Source organism: Megalobrama amblycephala, linkage group LG23, assembly GCF_018812025.1.
Source record: "Megalobrama amblycephala isolate DHTTF-2021 linkage group LG23, ASM1881202v1, whole genome shotgun sequence".
Classification (NCBI taxonomy): Eukaryota; Metazoa; Chordata; class Actinopteri; order Cypriniformes; family Xenocyprididae; genus Megalobrama; species Megalobrama amblycephala.
In genome coordinates, this window is record NC_063066.1 from 2,790,192 (window position 1) to 2,807,115 (window position 16,924).

Genomic DNA, 16,924 nt, shown 5'->3' on the forward strand with positions numbered 1-16,924 from the left:
CATCCATTAATCCATCCATCCATCAATGCACATCCATCCATCCATCCATAGCCATTCATCTGCCCATCCATCCATGCATCCATTCATCCATCCATCCATTCATCTATCCATCCATGCATCCATCCATCCATCCATCCACATCAATCCATCCATCCAACCAACCACAGCCATCCACAGCCAACCATCCATCCATCCATCTATCCACATTCAACCATCCATCCATGCATCCATCCATCCATCACCATCAATCCATCCATCCATCCATAGCCATTCATCCACAGCCATCCATCCATCCATCCATCCATCCATCCATCCATCAATGCACATCCATCCATCCACCCACCATTTTTCAACTGCTTTCTCTTACACCTTCAGATGCTTACACTAATCGTGAAATTGTCTACACATGGAGGAAGGGTCTTCAGGCATCTGTAGATTTTCCTCCAGAATCGTCAAGCTTACTTCAGTACGATCTTGTGGGCCAGACCTTGTTCACTGAAACATATAAATTCAGTACAGGTATGTTTTTAGTTATTGCTTGATTTTATCAGAATATTACAGATGTAGCACATCAAATGTCTTGTACTATTACTACGGTGAATGACTTATCTAATTGTGTGTGTTAAGAGCTACAAGTCAGGCTGATCCCCGGGCAGCTTTCCCTCTGACAGGCAATCTAAGATGCTTAGCTGATCAGGCCTAATTCATGATGTCTGCTTTTAAAAATAGCTGCGTTGCTATAAGCCTGTTCTAGGCTCTGATCATGTACCGAGAATGACCAGGGTCGCAGTAATGAGAAAGGCAAAAGGCAGGGACCACCTGCTGGGTACCCATCAAATCTGTGGAAATGGATCAGGCACCTAAAAGAAAGGATTGTGCCCCCAAAGTTTACCTCTTACCTTCTGACTTTGCCTTTTCTTGTAATTAAGGACAGAAAGTAAATGTTTTGGAAACCAGTTCGGCCAAATGGCCCCGATCAGAGCATCATATGGATGTGTGCAGGCTGCTGTATTTGCATAATTTGTCTTCTTCGATGTCCTCTTGGCACCGTCTAGGTCTGTATTCTGTCCAGGTTGTCCATTTCTATCTTCAGAGAAAGCTTGGCTACCATCTTATCCAAACGTACATCCCTTTGATTATGGTGGTTGTGCTGTCACAAGTCGCGTTCTGGATCAACAAGGAGTCTGTTCCGGCTCGAACAGTGGCTGGTACGAGTGTGTCTCGTTTTTTAAATGGGAGTATTAAAATGACATTGAACATCAAGTCTTTTATGGTCAGAAAGGCTGCATCTATTTGATAAAAAAATACAGCAAAAAACAATAATATTTTGAAATGATATTACAATAAAACAGAACTGTTTTCTATGTGATTATATTGTCAAATGTAATTTATTCCTGTGATCAAAGCTGAATTTTCAGCATCATTACTCCAGTCTTCAGTGTCACATGATCCTTCAGAAATCATTCTGATATGATGATTTGATGCTCAAGAAACATTTATGATTATTATCAATGTTGAAAACAGAATGATGAATTACAAAATGTACTCTATAACAGAGTACACCGCAAAACAGCATAATGCAATGCGCTTGACTTGACCTTTCATTTTCAGAATGATGAATGAACTGGAAGTAATATCAGCCTCATCTTATGTCTGTTTCTTGACTCTTTATTTGACCGTACTGCCAAATGTTGCATTTATATTTCTCCATTGTTTTTAATTAGATAGTCATTCGCAATGCTTCATGGAATTAGAGTTAGTGCACACAGTAGGGATGCACCGATATGAAAATTTTGACCGATATGATAACCGATAATTCTTTATATTTAAAAGCAGATAACCGATAAATTAGCCGATAAATCTAAATCCAAATTTTTATGTAATTTTTGAGAGCCTGATTACAAAAACACAAGTTTCACCATTAAAATCCATGTCCCAAACACACAATTATAATGTTCTCATTATAATATTATGTAGCTTATATGACAGACTTGCGCTGCACATGTTGAACTTGACTGTATTTTCCTTTTTGAAGTGATTTCAATCATATTTCAAGCAAAACCATCATGGTGAACAGTGCACATCTGAAGTGTCTCATCTGAAGGAAATAATCCATTATTTATCGGCTTTAATATATCGGCCAAATTTTCATATCGGACCGATAACATTTAAAAATGAACATATATCTGCCGATACCGATATGGTGGCCGATATATCGTCTAGTACCTTTATATTTTTGTCAGATTTTCAAATAGTTTTTTGCTTCAAATCTAATTTTGCAATGTATTTCACCTTGTAGCTGGTTGAAATGGCTTATAACACTTTAACGAAGACTTAAAATGTGAAAAATGAATGGGAAAAATACCTCAGGAACCAGCGCCACTAAAAAGTGGTAACTACTAGTGGTCTTAAAGGGATAGTTCACCCAAAATGAAAATTTGATGTTTATCTGCTTACCCCCAGCACATCCAAGATGTAGGTGAGTTTGTTTCTTCAGTAGAACACAAATGATGATTTTTAACTCCAACCGTTGCGGTCTGTCAGTCGTATAATGCGTGTCAATGGGAACTTCGTCTATAAGAGTAAAAAAAAAACATGCACAGACAAATCCAAATTAAACCCTGCGGCTCGTGACGACACATTGATGTACTAAGACACGAAACGATCGGTTTGTGCAAGAAACCAAACAGTATTTATATAATTTTTTACCTCTAATACGCACTCTGTTGCCGGAAGTGATGTCTCGCACTCATTGACATATACACGCGAGACATCACTTCCGTCATCAGACCTCACACACCGGATGCTCAAGGTATTAGAGGTAAAAAATGCTAACTACTGTTTGGTTTCTTGCACAAACCGATCGTTTCGTGTCTTAGGACATCAATGTGTCGTCACGAGCCGCAGGGTTTAATTTGGATTTGTCTGTGCATGTTTTTTTTTTACTCTTATAGACGAAGTTCCCATTGACACGCATTATACGACTGACAGACCGCAACGGTTGGAGTTAAAAATCATCATTTGTGTTCTACTGAAGAAACAAAGTCACCTACATCTTGGATGCCCTGGGGGTAAGCAGACACAGTTTTGTTTCATCAACGTCTCATGCTTTATTTCTCATATTTGCATGAACTTCTTGTTCACATAGTCCCTTCTGACCTTCAGGAATCACCACTGTGCTCACCATGACGACTCTAAGCATCAGCGCCCGCTCCTCACTGCCCAAAGTCTCCTACGCCACTGCCATGGACTGGTTCATCGCCGTATGCTTTGCCTTCGTGGCGTCGGCCCTCGTTGAGTTTGCCGCGGTCAACTACTTTGCCACACTCGAGGCCAACAGGGAAAAACGCAGGCTCTCCAAGGGCTCCATTCTGGAGTCTGTAGCCCAGGGCAGCGACGACGAGCCGGAGACGGTAACTATCTGCTACGAGCCTCACGTAATTAACACTGTACTCTGGTCGGAGCTCCGATATGCACGACACGAGCACTGCTCTTCACAAACCACTGAACTGTGTCACTGTTATTGTGATGCTAAACGAGTGTCACTGCAGCTGCATACTTACGCCTCCCACAGGGGTGGTTAAATACCTCTAAAGTCATATTTAGCACGCATAACTAATCACAGCACATGGCTTAACCTTAACGTGTCCACAGCTGTGTTAAGAAGCGACTTTGATCAGGTGTTCAGTCGTCCGTGAGGAGTCATTCACCTGCTCTGCTCAGCTCTCGCAGCCATGTGTGAATTGTAGTTCTTATCTGTTTTGCTGAGTTAGATATGGTAATTCAACAGGCGTGTAACGTCTCCCGGGACTGCTCTCACACGGGGAGCTCATGGTTGGTGTTTTAAAAATAGCCTCCGTATTAAAACCGCGAGCCATGACTCTTATAATCTTTCACCTGTGCTGTGGATCCATTTGCTCCAGTTCTCTCTCTGGCTTAGAGACGAGGACTGTTAAAGGGGTCATGAACTGCGTTGTTTTATTGTTTTATAATGTTTCCTGGGGTGCACTTATAATGTTAGTATGCTTTTTACATCAAAAATTGTCATAATTTAGAAATAAAAGGCATTTTTCCTAAAAACCCTCTGATTTGAACGCTCTGTTTTAAGGGGCGTGTCTGCTGTGAGATTCAGTGTAAACGGCCACTGCTGTGATTGGCTGACATCTTTGCATATGAAATAGCCAAGTATTACTCTCTTGAAAACTTTTAGCATGTTTTTACTATTACAACTCTCAAGGTTAACTAATCGTGGAAAGCATTATATTTAGATTGTGGGATGAAAGGTTGCAGTGATGAACATTGTAGTCGATCACAGACATGTTGTTGAGTTCATGAAAGCAGTGATCTCGTCAATTTCTGCACACTAATGAATGCTTTCATCATTACTAACAGTGGAAACACGATGTAACTAATAGATTCGAGTCCAGAACTCAGTCACTGATAAACTCACGCTGTTTGATTGACAGCTCTAGTGACTGTAAAGGGAGCGTTATTTGATCGCTTTCTATATATAATTTAATCACTGTTTAAATAACAGATTATTTTCATCCTACTAATGCTGCGTTCACACCGAACGCGTCTGGGGCGTTGATACTAGCCCACCTTCTAGCTAGCAAAAGTCGGCCGGCATAACCGAGTTAAATTGCCGCTACAGGTTTCCAACTGACGAGATTATGTGTTTATTCAGAGGATCTGTGCAGAAAGAGATGAAAGCCCCTCCCATGACGCGAATTCGCGTCTGAACACACTTTGTTTAGACGCGCGAATTGAGCGAATTTTACGCGCGTCTGAAGCGTCTGACTTAAAAATGTTCAAGCGTCCAACTAGACGCGTCTGGCGCGAATTTGACGCCCCAGACGCGTTCGGTGTGAACGCAGCATAACCAGATTGTCCGATTTCTTCGCTTATTCTCTTCCAGGCAAGGTCCTTTTTATTTCTGTCTCGATAAAAATATAATGAGACATCATAGAGCTCAGGGTGGCCACACACACAGCGACATCTTTGTTCTGGTCTCCACCACTGATCACATCATAAACACGTTACTACCAAAGCAGAGTCCCTGATTGGTTAACGCGCCGCGAATTTACGCCAAAGTTCAGATTTTTCAACTCGGGCGTTTGGGCGTCAGACGCTCAATTCGCGCGTCAGCCGCGTGAACGCTCAATTCGCGCCGCGCTATTCGCGCGTCAACGGCCGATTCGCGCCGCGCTAGACGCTTGATTCGCGCCGCAGGACACCTAGACGCGCGTTTACATTGACTTAACATGTAAATCAGACGCCTCAGACGCCCCAGACGCGTTCGGTGTGAACGCAGCATAAGAGAAACAAGGTGAAGTTGAGCGTTTAGTCACTGGTTTGATTTACTGACACACAAAGATCATCTGACTGTACATGAATCATTAATATCAGATCAGGCATTATGCTGCGTTCACACCGAACGCGTCTGGGGCGTCAAATTCGCGCCAGACGTGTCTAGTTGGACGCTTGAACATTTTGAAGTCAGACGCTTCGGACGCGCGTAAAATTCGCTCAATTCGCGCGTCTAAACAAAGTGTGTTCAGACGCGAATTCGCGTCATGGGAGGGGCTTTCAACTCTTTCTGCACAGATCCTCTGAATAAACACATAATCTCGTCAGATGGAAACCTGTAGCGGCAATTTAACTCGGTTATGCCGGCCGGATTTTGAAGGTGGGCTAGTATCAACGGCTAAAATCATGCAAAAAGTTTTACAACTAACCAGATTGTCCGATTTCTTCGCTTATTCTTTTCCAGGCAAGGTCCTTTTTATTCCTGTCTCGATAAAAATATAATGACACATCATAGAGCTCAGGGTGGCAGCGACATCTTTGTTCTGGTCTCCACCGCTGATCACATCATAAACACGTTACTACCAAGCAGAGTCCCTGATTGGTTAACGCGCCGCGAATTTACGCAAAAGTTCAGATTTTTCAACTCGGGCGTTTGGGCGTCAGACGCTCAATTCGCGCGTCAGCCGCGTGAACGCTCAATTCGCGCCGCGCCATTCGCGCGTCAACGGCCGATTCGCGCCGCGCTAGACGCTTGATTCGCGCCGCAGGACACCTAGACGCGCGTTTACATTGACTTAACTTGTAAATCAGACGCCTCAGACGCCCCAGACGCGTTCGGTGTGAACGCAGCATTAGAATGAACACAGTTACTGACATGTTGTTGCATTACTGTCGAGTCCAAATCGTAAAAGTCTGAAATGCAATTGATTTACCAAAGAATCCACAGTGAAATGTACCGAATACAAATAAATAAAGCTCAACTGAGACATTCACATTGTTGAAAATAAATAATCATATTCCTGCATTAGGATCCTTTGAAAGGTAATGTTATTTTAGTCCTGTAAAGTCATTAAATTACGAGAAAAAAGTTGTTAAATTGCGAGAACAAATTCGTTAAATTATGAGAAAAATGTCGTTTAAATTTTGAGAAAAAAGTCGAGATAAAATGTTGAGAATAAAGTCATTAAATTACGAGAAAAAAGTCGTTAAATTACGAGAACAAATTCGTTAAATTATGACTTTATTCTCAACATTTTATCTCGACTTTTTTCTCGAAATTTAATGACATTAATCTTGAGATGGTTTTATTTTTTTATTATTGCTTGGCCCTAATCCTCTTCCGTACATTAATCAACGTGAATTTTGAGCAATTAATGATCTTTAATGATTAATGATTAATGATTTATTTTTATTTACGTGTGAATAGCACTTGAATCCTGAGAAGTGTGTCATTACTTTTTCTGGCAGACTGACAATTTTTCACCTGGTGGAAGATAAAAGACTGTGAAAAAAAACTCTCATAGACTTACATTAAAGGAGCAACAAGAGCTTGTTGGTGGGTTGTTTTGACACGGTTCAGTATGTATGCACATAGTAACCACCCAAAGCACCCTAGCAACCACTAACAACACTCCAGCATTGTGGCGGCAAGTTTTGCACCAATCACCAATCAAACAAAAGTGATAATCACGTTATTTTTCCACATCCGTTTGGTCCCCCAGTGTTGCAGAAAAAATTACGTACTGCAGCTTTAAATTGTAGTCAGTGTCATTAAACTGTATTATATCATATACTAACTGATTACTGTTTTTGATTGCTATCCATCACGCTTAAATTATCAGTACCCTTAATGCTGATATATATTTTTCTTAGATCAGCTTGATTTGTGTCTTTCAGTTTCTTGACCTATTCTTTTCTTTCATCGTAGCCTCCGCCTGATGGCTATAGTCGGAGAAGACGGGCAGACTCCGTGTTTGAACAGCCCAGGACTCGCGTTCCCATCTTCCTTCAGGGCTCAGCTGTCCCACCCAACATGATGCTGGCAGGCACCAGCGCCATAGACACGTATGCCCGCATCCTCTTCCCTCTGGCCTTTGGGATCTTCAACCTCGTCTACTGGTACATCTACCTCAGCAAGGACACGCTGGAAAAGCCCAGGTCTGTGCTCTTATAACGTCCCCGACAGACCTCTATAGTTTTTAGTATTTTCTCTTCATTTATGTGTTCTTTCCCTCAGTTATAAAGGGGGAAATCAGTAAAATTAAAGGTGCATTCACACAACCCAGGTGAAAAAACTAATTTTCACGCACTAATTTTGTACTTAATATACTAAAAATCCTTCTTTAGTTCTTCTTAAGATAATCTTGTAGTCTTGTAGTACACTATGGGTTCAAATGTACTATAAGTAGTATCTAAATGCATTTTTTAAATACAGAGATAGTATATTAAAAGCACATTTTAGTTCATATTCATGGTGTCTCAAAATAGCACAGTAGAGTACACTTATTATCTTAAGAAGTACTGAAGAAGAATTTTTAGTATATTAAGTACAAAATTAGTGCACGAAAATAGAGCATTTTAAGTACATTATGGAAGTGTACTTTTTTCACCTGCAAATGTCAGAATTACTGTAATTACAATATTTCGTTATAATAGAACTTAGAAAAATATAAAAATATTTTCAGAGAGCTCTGACTTCGCTGCAACGTCATGTAGAAACACTCACTTACTTTTGTAATATTTCTGTTTACTAATTCATATAATTTACTATTATTAAAGGTGCCGTAGAACGCCTGTTTAAAAGATGTAATATAAGTCTAAGGTGTCCCCTGAATGTGTCTGTGAAGTTTCAGCTCAAAATACCCCATAGATTTTTTTTAAATAAATTTTTTAACTGCCTATTTTGGGGCATCATTAACTATGCACCGATTCAGGCTGCGGCCCCTTTAAATCTCGCGCTCCCCGACGCGACGGCTCTCGTGTCTCCGTGAATACAGTAAGAAACGATGGTAACTTTAACCACATTTAACAGTACATTAGCAACATGCTAACGAAACATTTAGAAAGACAATTTACAAATATCACTAAAAATATCATGATATCATGTCAGTTATTATCGCTCCATCTGCCATTTTTCGCTATTGTTCTTGCTTGCTTACCTAGTCTGATGATTCAGCTGTGCACAGATCCAGATGTTAATACTGGCTTGTGTAATGCTTTAAACATGAGTTGGCATATGCAAATATTGGGGGCGTACATATTAATGATCCCGACTGTTACGTAACAGTCAGTGTTATGTTGAGATTCGCCTGTTCTTCGGAGATCTTTTAAACAAATGAGATTTACACAAGAAGGAGGAAACAATGGTATTTGAGACTCACTGTATGTCATTTCCATGTACTGAACTCTTGTTATTCAACTATGCCAAAGTAAATTCAATTTTTCATTCTAGGGCACCTTTAATATCTTAATAATGCAAGAAAGAATATCCGGGTTGTCATTTAGTAATTACGACTTGACGTTAGCATTAGTTCACTTCAGAATTAAAATTTCCTGATAATTTCCTCACCCTCATGTCATCTAAGATGTTCATGTCTTTTCTTTCTTCAGTTGAGAAGAAATGAAGGTTTTTGAGGAAAACATTCCAGGATTTTTCTCCATATAGTGGACTTCACTGGGGTTCAACGGGTTCAAAATGTCAGTTTCAGTGCAGCTTCAAAGAGCTCTACATGATCCCAGACGAGGAATAAGAGTCTTATCTAGAGAAACAATCGATCATTTTCTAAAAAAAACAAAAAATTATATACTTTTTAACCACAAATGCTCGTCTTGCACTGCTCTGTGATGTGCCACGCATTACGTAATCATGTTGGAAAGGTCATGCAAAAACTCCATCTCATTTTCACCTCCAACTTCAAAATCGTCCAACATCGTTGTTTTACCTTTTTTTGTAAATGTCATTTGACTTAGTTTTTTCACATTCACTTTGTAAACACTGGATCGGTACTTCCGCGTGACCTTTCCAACATGATTACGTCATGCGTGGCTCATCTCAGAGCAGTGCAAGACGAGCATTTGTGTTTAAAAAGTATATAATTTTAATTTTTTTTAAAAATGTCCGATGGTTTCTCTAGATAAGACTCTTATTCCTCGTCTGGGATCATGTAGAGCTCTTTGAAGCTGCACTGAAACTGACATTTGGACCTGTTGAACCCCAGTGAAGTCCACTATATGGAGAAAAAATCCTGGAATGTTTTCCTCAAAAACCTTCATTTCTTCTCAACTGAAGAAAGAAAAGACATGAACATCTTAGATGACATGGAGGAGAGTAAATGATCAGGAAATTTTAATTCTGAAGTGAACTAATCCTTTAATAACAAATGGAAACGTTTGCTTCTCAGATGTTTTTCATGAGAAAAAATGACTTTTTTTCTGAAAATTGTAGGACAAACATGTGAGACAAAATAATAAAGCACTCCATTTTTGGTTATAATGCAAAATATACAGGGACGCCATTTATTTTTCCTGAATTGGTGATTGCGTGGCTTTCATATTTATTCCTGCTCCGTAGCTTATCTTCTCATCCCAGCGACACAGAATGTTTTTCAGGAAACATCATGATGGCACACTGGATCTTTTATCGAAGCTGTAAATACATGAATAATTTCTATAGCTAAAACAGCCGCAGGACTTGAGCAGGTGAAAACAGGAGAGATGATGTTCCTTCTGGGTGACTCTGTTCCTGCGGTTCTTGAGGTTAGAGCCCCATCCAAGATTTATCACTCGGGGCCAACTCTTAAAAAAAAAAAAAAAAAAAAGATCCTCTGCCACATTCTCCGAAGAATGCTTGAATCATCTGATTTGTTCAAAGGGATCATGAACGTCACATTTAATCCCAAACTTCCTTCAATGCCGAAGGCACGAGATTTACCGAATCAAGAAAATCAACACATCCTCTCAAAATAGTCACTTATCAAACTCAAAAGCTAAAGTTTCATTATTTGTTTCCTGAGGGGAGCTGTCATTTGAGGCCTTACAAGATGCAATAATTTCACCCAGAAAAAATGATTTCCATCAAACATTAATCACTGACGTCAGGCGCGTGCACGTGTCACGTTTTCATCTCTGCTGATCTTGTATTTGTCTTTTATCTCCACAGGAAGATGGAGTGAGTTTCTCCTGAGAAGCACAAGACATATTCAGCATTGTCTACTCGGCTGGACCTCTCGGTCTCTCACTTTCGTCATCTCGAAACTTCATCCCTGATGGAGCACGAGTCTGTCTGACACTGTTTGACGAGCATTTGATCCTGTTCCTTTTGAATTTTATCACCTACATATATATACTTTCCACTCCACTTGCCTTTATATTCACAGCCGAGGGCCACGTCGTTATACTAACCCTCCTCTGGTTCTGCTCTAGTTCTTCTCTAGTTCTGCTCTTCTGCATGTGTGTGTGTGTAGCATTGATGACATAATCTGCAGCTCTAACTGGTGATGCAACATTGAACCAATGCTTTCAGTGGCCTGCCCTCTACAGAGATGCGGCTCGCACTGCACTAGATCAAAAGCAGTGGGTTTATACTGACAGCTTCAAAGATTTCGCCTTGAAAATAAAGGAGGAAAAGTGTATCCTCAGAACTGAACTTTTACCAACACCATTCACACAGAAGCTTCTCCTGACGCGGTGGCGCTGTAATAGAGGGATGAAGTAAATCTCAGCGTGGGGGGTGCATGTTTAATATGTATTCTCGGCTCGCGGTTTATTTGATGTTCTCTGATGTTTCTCTAGTTCTCGGCTCTCTCTGTTGGGAGAACATGCACATGTCCAGGAATGCATGATGATTCAGACAACTCATAATATAATTATGCTTAACATCATAAATGGCTTTTCAAACCCATTTGGAGGAGACAATGCGGCACTGAAGAATAAACATGCAGGTGCTAATGAACATCTTAAGTACATTCATTTACTGAATTATACTTGCATTGTGTGTATATGCATTAGCATTTTGCCTGATGTAATTATATATGTTTGTTTGTCTGAACTCATGCTAAACATCAAAAGAGAATCATGTGTGAATCATTTGATGCCTGTAATGGCGCATAAATTACACATTTCCTCTTTAAATCATGTCTATAACACTGTAAAATATGATTTTTCGAAGTTCTCAATAAAGATTATTGTTTTTGCAAATATTATTTCACTCTTTTAATTCAATGTGTTACTTTGTTTCTTTGTAATTAATTGTACACTCTACAAAATAAAAATGTTAAAACAACTCAAGTTGGGTTGAAAATAGACAAACTCAGCAATTGGGTTGTTTTAACCAAGCGGTTGGGTTAAATGTTTGCCCCAAAAAATATTTAACCCATCTATTGTTTAAAAATGACTATATGGCTGACTTAAATGAACCCAAAATATGTTGGAAATTAAAAATCAGACACATAATTACTAGAGGCAACAATAATAATCATTTATTAATAAGCAATTTAATAAATGTTTATTGTTTAATTATTATTATTGGACAAACCCAACCATTCGTTTACATTTTTAAATTAATTTTTTAACCCAATGGTTGGGTTCGTCCATATTCGACCCAAATTTGGGTTGAAACAACCCAACATTTTTTTTAGAGTGTATTAAAAACAACCCAAGTTGGGTTGAAAATTGACAAACCCTGTGATTGGGTTGTTTTAACCCAGCGGTTGGGTTAAATGTTTGAGTTTTATTTAACCCAACTATTGTTTAAAACATACTATATGGCTGGCTTAAAATGAACCCAAAATAAGTTGGAAAAGGTGGACATTTATTAATAAGCAATTTCATAAATGTTTATCGTTTAATTATTATTCATTAAACTTATTCATAAATGTTAATTTCCAAACTATTTGGGGTTATTTTTAAGCAAGCAATACAGTAATTTTTAAACAATAGTTGAGTTAAATAAAACTGCCCAGCATGTTGGCAAACATTTAACCCAACCGCTGGGTCAAAACAACCCATTCTCTGGGTTTGTCCATTTTTAAACCCAACTTGGGTTGTTTTGACCCAGTGGTTGGGTTAAATGTTTGCCAACATGCTGGGCAGTTTTATTTAACTCAACTATTGTTTAAAATGAACACCAAATAGGCTGGAAAATAAAAATCAGACATAATTACTAGAGGCAACAATGATAATAAAAAGGTGAACATTTATTAATAAGCAATTTAAAGATGCAATATGTATGATTTGTGTCCGCTAGAGGCCTATTCAAAACAAAGGCTTAGCTTGATGACAACAAGTTTGAGCGCGGAATCTTGGGACATGTGGTCTCCACATCACAGCCGGTGGAAACAATCGGGATTGGACTCGGGAAGAAATAATGTTCATGGATGCGATTATTAACATTACTGTAGTATGAAGCAGAGCAGGAGCGAGTGTTGTGGAGCTGAACGAGGAGCTGGAGCGATTGATCAACACACGCCTCACGAGCAGAGGGACTTTTATTATGACACAGTCGCCGGCGCCGCTGCCGTTTTTCCGGTCATGAGTATGAGGTAACGCAGCTCTGTTTATCATATTAGATACATCTGAGAGTGTTGAAAATGATGTTATAACGTTACTCTGAGCGTTCGCTCGGCGGCTGCTGTGAGACACTGTTACACACTGCAGTAAGATAGATCGATTTTACAATATCATATTAAATGCTGGATGGCTTGTGTTGATAAATGGCATGCAATTAATTTTAAAACGTATTGTATGATGGAGAAAATGCTGTATTATTGTTACTAAAAATAAAGCTGCATCTGATTATGCTATGTTAGCTACTTCACAAAATAGTGTTTTTCTCTGAGGCGTGGTAAAGCATGGGACTCGCAAAACATCAAGAAAATTAACTTACATTTAAACAATAAGACTAAACGTGTTGAGCTATATAACAATAATTAGTTTATAAATATATTAAAACAGTTGTTCCCTTGTCTATTAAAACATGTAAATATTAAAGCGTCTTTGGTGTTTCCATGGTTTCTACAAAATAAAACCGGAAACCGAGGGTAACGCGGGTATGAAGCAATCGACAGGCGACTCCTCACACGTTAAAATTGCAATTTTCTCACGATTTACAAATAGTTGCAAACATTTGAGATACTGTAAGTACTCAAGTGAACAAAATATATAACACTGACCTAGTGGTTTTTGGATATTTTACTGCAAAATTCTTACATATTGCACCTTTAATAAATGTTTGTTTAATTATTAATCATTACATGTTCATTTATTAAACATATTAATAAATGTTAATTTACAACATATTTTGGGTTCATTTTAAGCAAGAAATACAGTCATTTTTAAATAATAGTTGAATGGTTGAGCAAACATTTAACCCAACCGCTGGGTTTGTCCATTTTCAACCCAACTTGGGTTGTTTTTAGAGTGTAAAATTTTTTTCCAACCCATATTTATTTTGAGGTCATCTATCCATATATTAGTCAAAGTAGTCAACTCCTGAAACAATATTTGAACTGATCTAAAATAATCGATCATTCATCCTGCACTCGGGGGCGTTTCCAACCTCTTGTCCAATCAAATGCTCTCTAGAACGAGAACGTCCCTCCCCCACATCACCACCTGTTTCTCAGTCGCAAGCGGTTATTCACGTTTCAAGACTCCTGTTTGAATTGGAAACACACCGATTTCATTTGCTCCTCAACTCTAGTATGTCACTCTCCGCTTCTCTCACAATAAATGCATCGCGAAGTAACTCCTAATTTCGAGACGTAATGACGAAGTTCGGTGTGACTGAAACCCCTTCACGTAACCTTCAGGACGCCGCACTAACCTGTCAACTTCCAGATTCACACACACGACTAAAATGCTGCATGAAGATCACCTGATGTCTTCTCTTTCTTGACTTGGTTTATTCAGGCGTCCCTTTAATTTTTCCCCCGCAATGGAAACAGCTCATCCAGCATCATCAGGAGCTGCTCTTTGATCTGGAGCTGGCGTGTGCGCATGCGCAGCTCATTGCCTTCGCTGCACTGGCTTCAGTAAGTTGGATGTGCGCTGTCTTCATCATCACATCCAAAACCCCATCAAAACTGTTGCAATGGAGAGTATCGGAAAAACCCCACATCTCATCTTGTTATGTCCGCTGATCGTGGCTGTGGCGTGCGGGCAGAGGTATGGTTGCATTTTGTGCCTTTTTCGAAAAGAGAATATTGTGGTTTTGGGGATGTAAGAGGAATTTACGAACATCTCGTGATATTATTGCAGTAGCAGAGACCCGAGCAATATGCCAGTGGTCAAAGACACCGTGGACAGACTCATGAAAGGATACGACATTCGGCTGAGGCCAGATTTCGGAGGTAATGCATGAGTAAAATTCGTATAATTGTTGCATTTGCTCTGTCACGCGCACTAACATGCCCAATTACTCTTGTTCATTCATCTTAGTGTCTGATCAGGCGTGCATGAGAAAAATGAACGCATGCTCATTTATTTAATGCTATTTTTTCCTCCAGAGAGGGATTCTAACTTGGGGATCAATTCAATTTGCAGTGCAACTTTTGTTGCATCATGACTGCAAATGAAATGTCATGCTTTAAAATCTCCTTTGATGCACGCGCATACATACGAGTCCATCAGAGAAGATGCTCAAGCTGTTCTTGATAGAAGGACACGTCTAACTGCTCATTTGTCAGTCATGCAGTTGCATTTGTGCGTTCACCTCCAGTGCTTGTTACAAATCAACAATTTCATGCGCATTGCCACGTGAATTTGGGGTGTTGGTGTTTCATATGCATGTATAATATGTGGGGTTTCACATATGTAATGTCATAAGTGTGGGTTTATGCATGCATGCATGCGATTTCAATCAATCAGTTCCTTTTTAACCATTTTCCCTTCTCTCCATCAGGCGCTCCGGTGGCGGTAGGGATGAATATAGACATAGCCAGCATAGACATGGTATCCGAAGTAAACATGGTATGTTGCATGTAACAGTTTTTTATGTGTGCATTATAATGTCTAACTTGCTGTTGCTCACACATGATGATCAGATGTGAAGCTGCAGAAGTTCATTGGCATGCTGCGGTATCTGCTCTGCATTTCGCTGCTACATTTGAATTCAAAACACACGCGCACTGGCGCACTCGCACGCGCACCCGCACGCGCTCCGCATGTCTCACACTGTGTTTTTGAGACCTGCAGTTTTGAGAAACACAAGCACCTATCTTCACACTCAGTGTGTGTGTGTGTTTTTTTTTTTTTTTTTTTTTTTTTTGCAAATCTAGTTCAAGGTGAGCGTTGCCCTCTCAAGGAGAAAGACGGCACGTGCCATGCGCGCTCACAGAACCATGCGTTTCTTTCTGGGGTTTGCCAGATGCGCATCTGTGAACACCCTCTGACGATGTTTTTGTGCGAGTATCTTCCCTTTTTAAACATTAAATTGTGATGTCAAGCAACATACCTACTGTTGATGGGGACAGCTGAAAAGTTTATGTCGCGCATGCGCACCCTCTGTCGGAGGCAGCGGGTAGCGCAGCTGTAATTGCAGGGGAATATGTATGGCTGTGAAATTAAAGATTTATGGCTCGTACTCATTGCAGCTTTATCATTTCAGTAGGGGTGATAGAGTTTGTTTTCAATTCATTTCCCAGTCGCTCCTTTTAACTCGATGAAGGTGAAATGGACTGTGCCAGGAGCTCTACATTTTCTGTGTGGGAAAACAAAAGCATGCCTCGTTTGCAAATTGAGTTCACACATAGACTGTATTTATAGAGCTGTAGATGGGGAACAAGTAGGTGAGAATGTGTATATTGCTTGAACCATGCACAGGGCTTCGCAAAAATGATCTGACGGCTATCCCGTGTACATGGATTTCTGTATCGGGGAGTTTTTTACATTTGTTTGGAGAAGTAATTTAAAGTCCTCCTGTGGTGAAAATCAAGTTTTTAATGTTGTTTATACGTCTATGTGGTGGTTTTAAAGGGATAGTTCACCCAAAAATGAAAATTATCCCGTGATTTACTCACCCTCAAGCCATCCTAGGTGTATATGACTATCTTCTTTCAGATGAACACGATCAGAGATGTATTTAAAAATATTCTTAGTCCTCCAAGGTTTATAATGGTTGTGAATGGGGGTCGTGTTTTGAAGTCAAAAAGAATGCATCCGTCCATCATAAAAGCAAACCATACGACTCCAGGGGGCTAAAAAAAGGCCTTCTGATGTGTTTTTATAAGAAAAATATCCATATTTAAAACTTCAAACAACTAACTTCCGGCTTGAGGGTGAGTAAATCATGGGATAATTTTCATTTTTGGGTGAAATATCCCTTTAAGACAAACCATGTGCAAATTCATGTCAACACCATTGCTGAGTATTTTCTCTTTAATACTGCAGCGATTTAAAGATAGTTTAAAAAACGCGGTTTGAAATCACTGGTGTTTCTGACGTCACAAACTACCTTTTAACCAATCACATCAACATGTGGGCGGGCTTTCGCATATCATTAACTATAATCTGAAGCAGGGGAGTCTCATGTATATTTTTTCTGTTGATATGAAAAATCAGGTAGATTTTTAGCGGGTGTATGATGTATATTACGATGTTATGATGAACTATATGCATT

The 16,924-nt window shown here is 39.6% G+C and overlaps 2 protein-coding genes across 6 annotated transcripts in view; both read left to right on the forward strand.

The window, feature by feature from the left end:
- Positions 1–11,505, forward strand: part of gabra6a (gamma-aminobutyric acid type A receptor subunit alpha6a) — an 18,382-nt gene extending 6,877 nt beyond the window's left edge. For all 3 annotated transcript variants that reach the window (XM_048176939.1, XM_048176938.1, XM_048176937.1), the window contains 5 exons: positions 376–519; positions 1,056–1,208; positions 3,166–3,413; positions 7,238–7,467; positions 10,469–11,505. In XM_048176939.1, coding sequence (XP_048032896.1) covers positions 376–519; positions 1,056–1,208; positions 3,166–3,413; positions 7,238–7,467; positions 10,469–10,481 — 788 coding nt within the window. In that variant the 3' untranslated portion in view covers positions 10,482–11,505. The remainder of the gene's footprint in view (positions 1–375; positions 520–1,055; positions 1,209–3,165; positions 3,414–7,237; positions 7,468–10,468) is intronic.
- A 2,409-nt stretch (positions 11,506–13,914) lies between these two features.
- gabrb2a (gamma-aminobutyric acid type A receptor subunit beta2a) overlaps positions 13,915–16,924 on the forward strand; it is a 56,462-nt gene continuing 53,452 nt past the window's right edge. Inside the window, exons 1-3 of one of the 3 annotated variants that reach the window (XM_048176936.1) lie at positions 13,915–14,472; positions 14,566–14,657; positions 15,209–15,276. In XM_048176936.1, the coding sequence (XP_048032893.1) occupies positions 14,399–14,472; positions 14,566–14,657; positions 15,209–15,276 (234 nt within the window). In that variant the 5' untranslated portion in view covers positions 13,915–14,398. The remainder of the gene's footprint in view (positions 14,473–14,565; positions 14,658–15,208; positions 15,277–16,924) is intronic. The other 2 variants (XM_048176935.1, XM_048176934.1) reach the window with 2 other exon arrangements.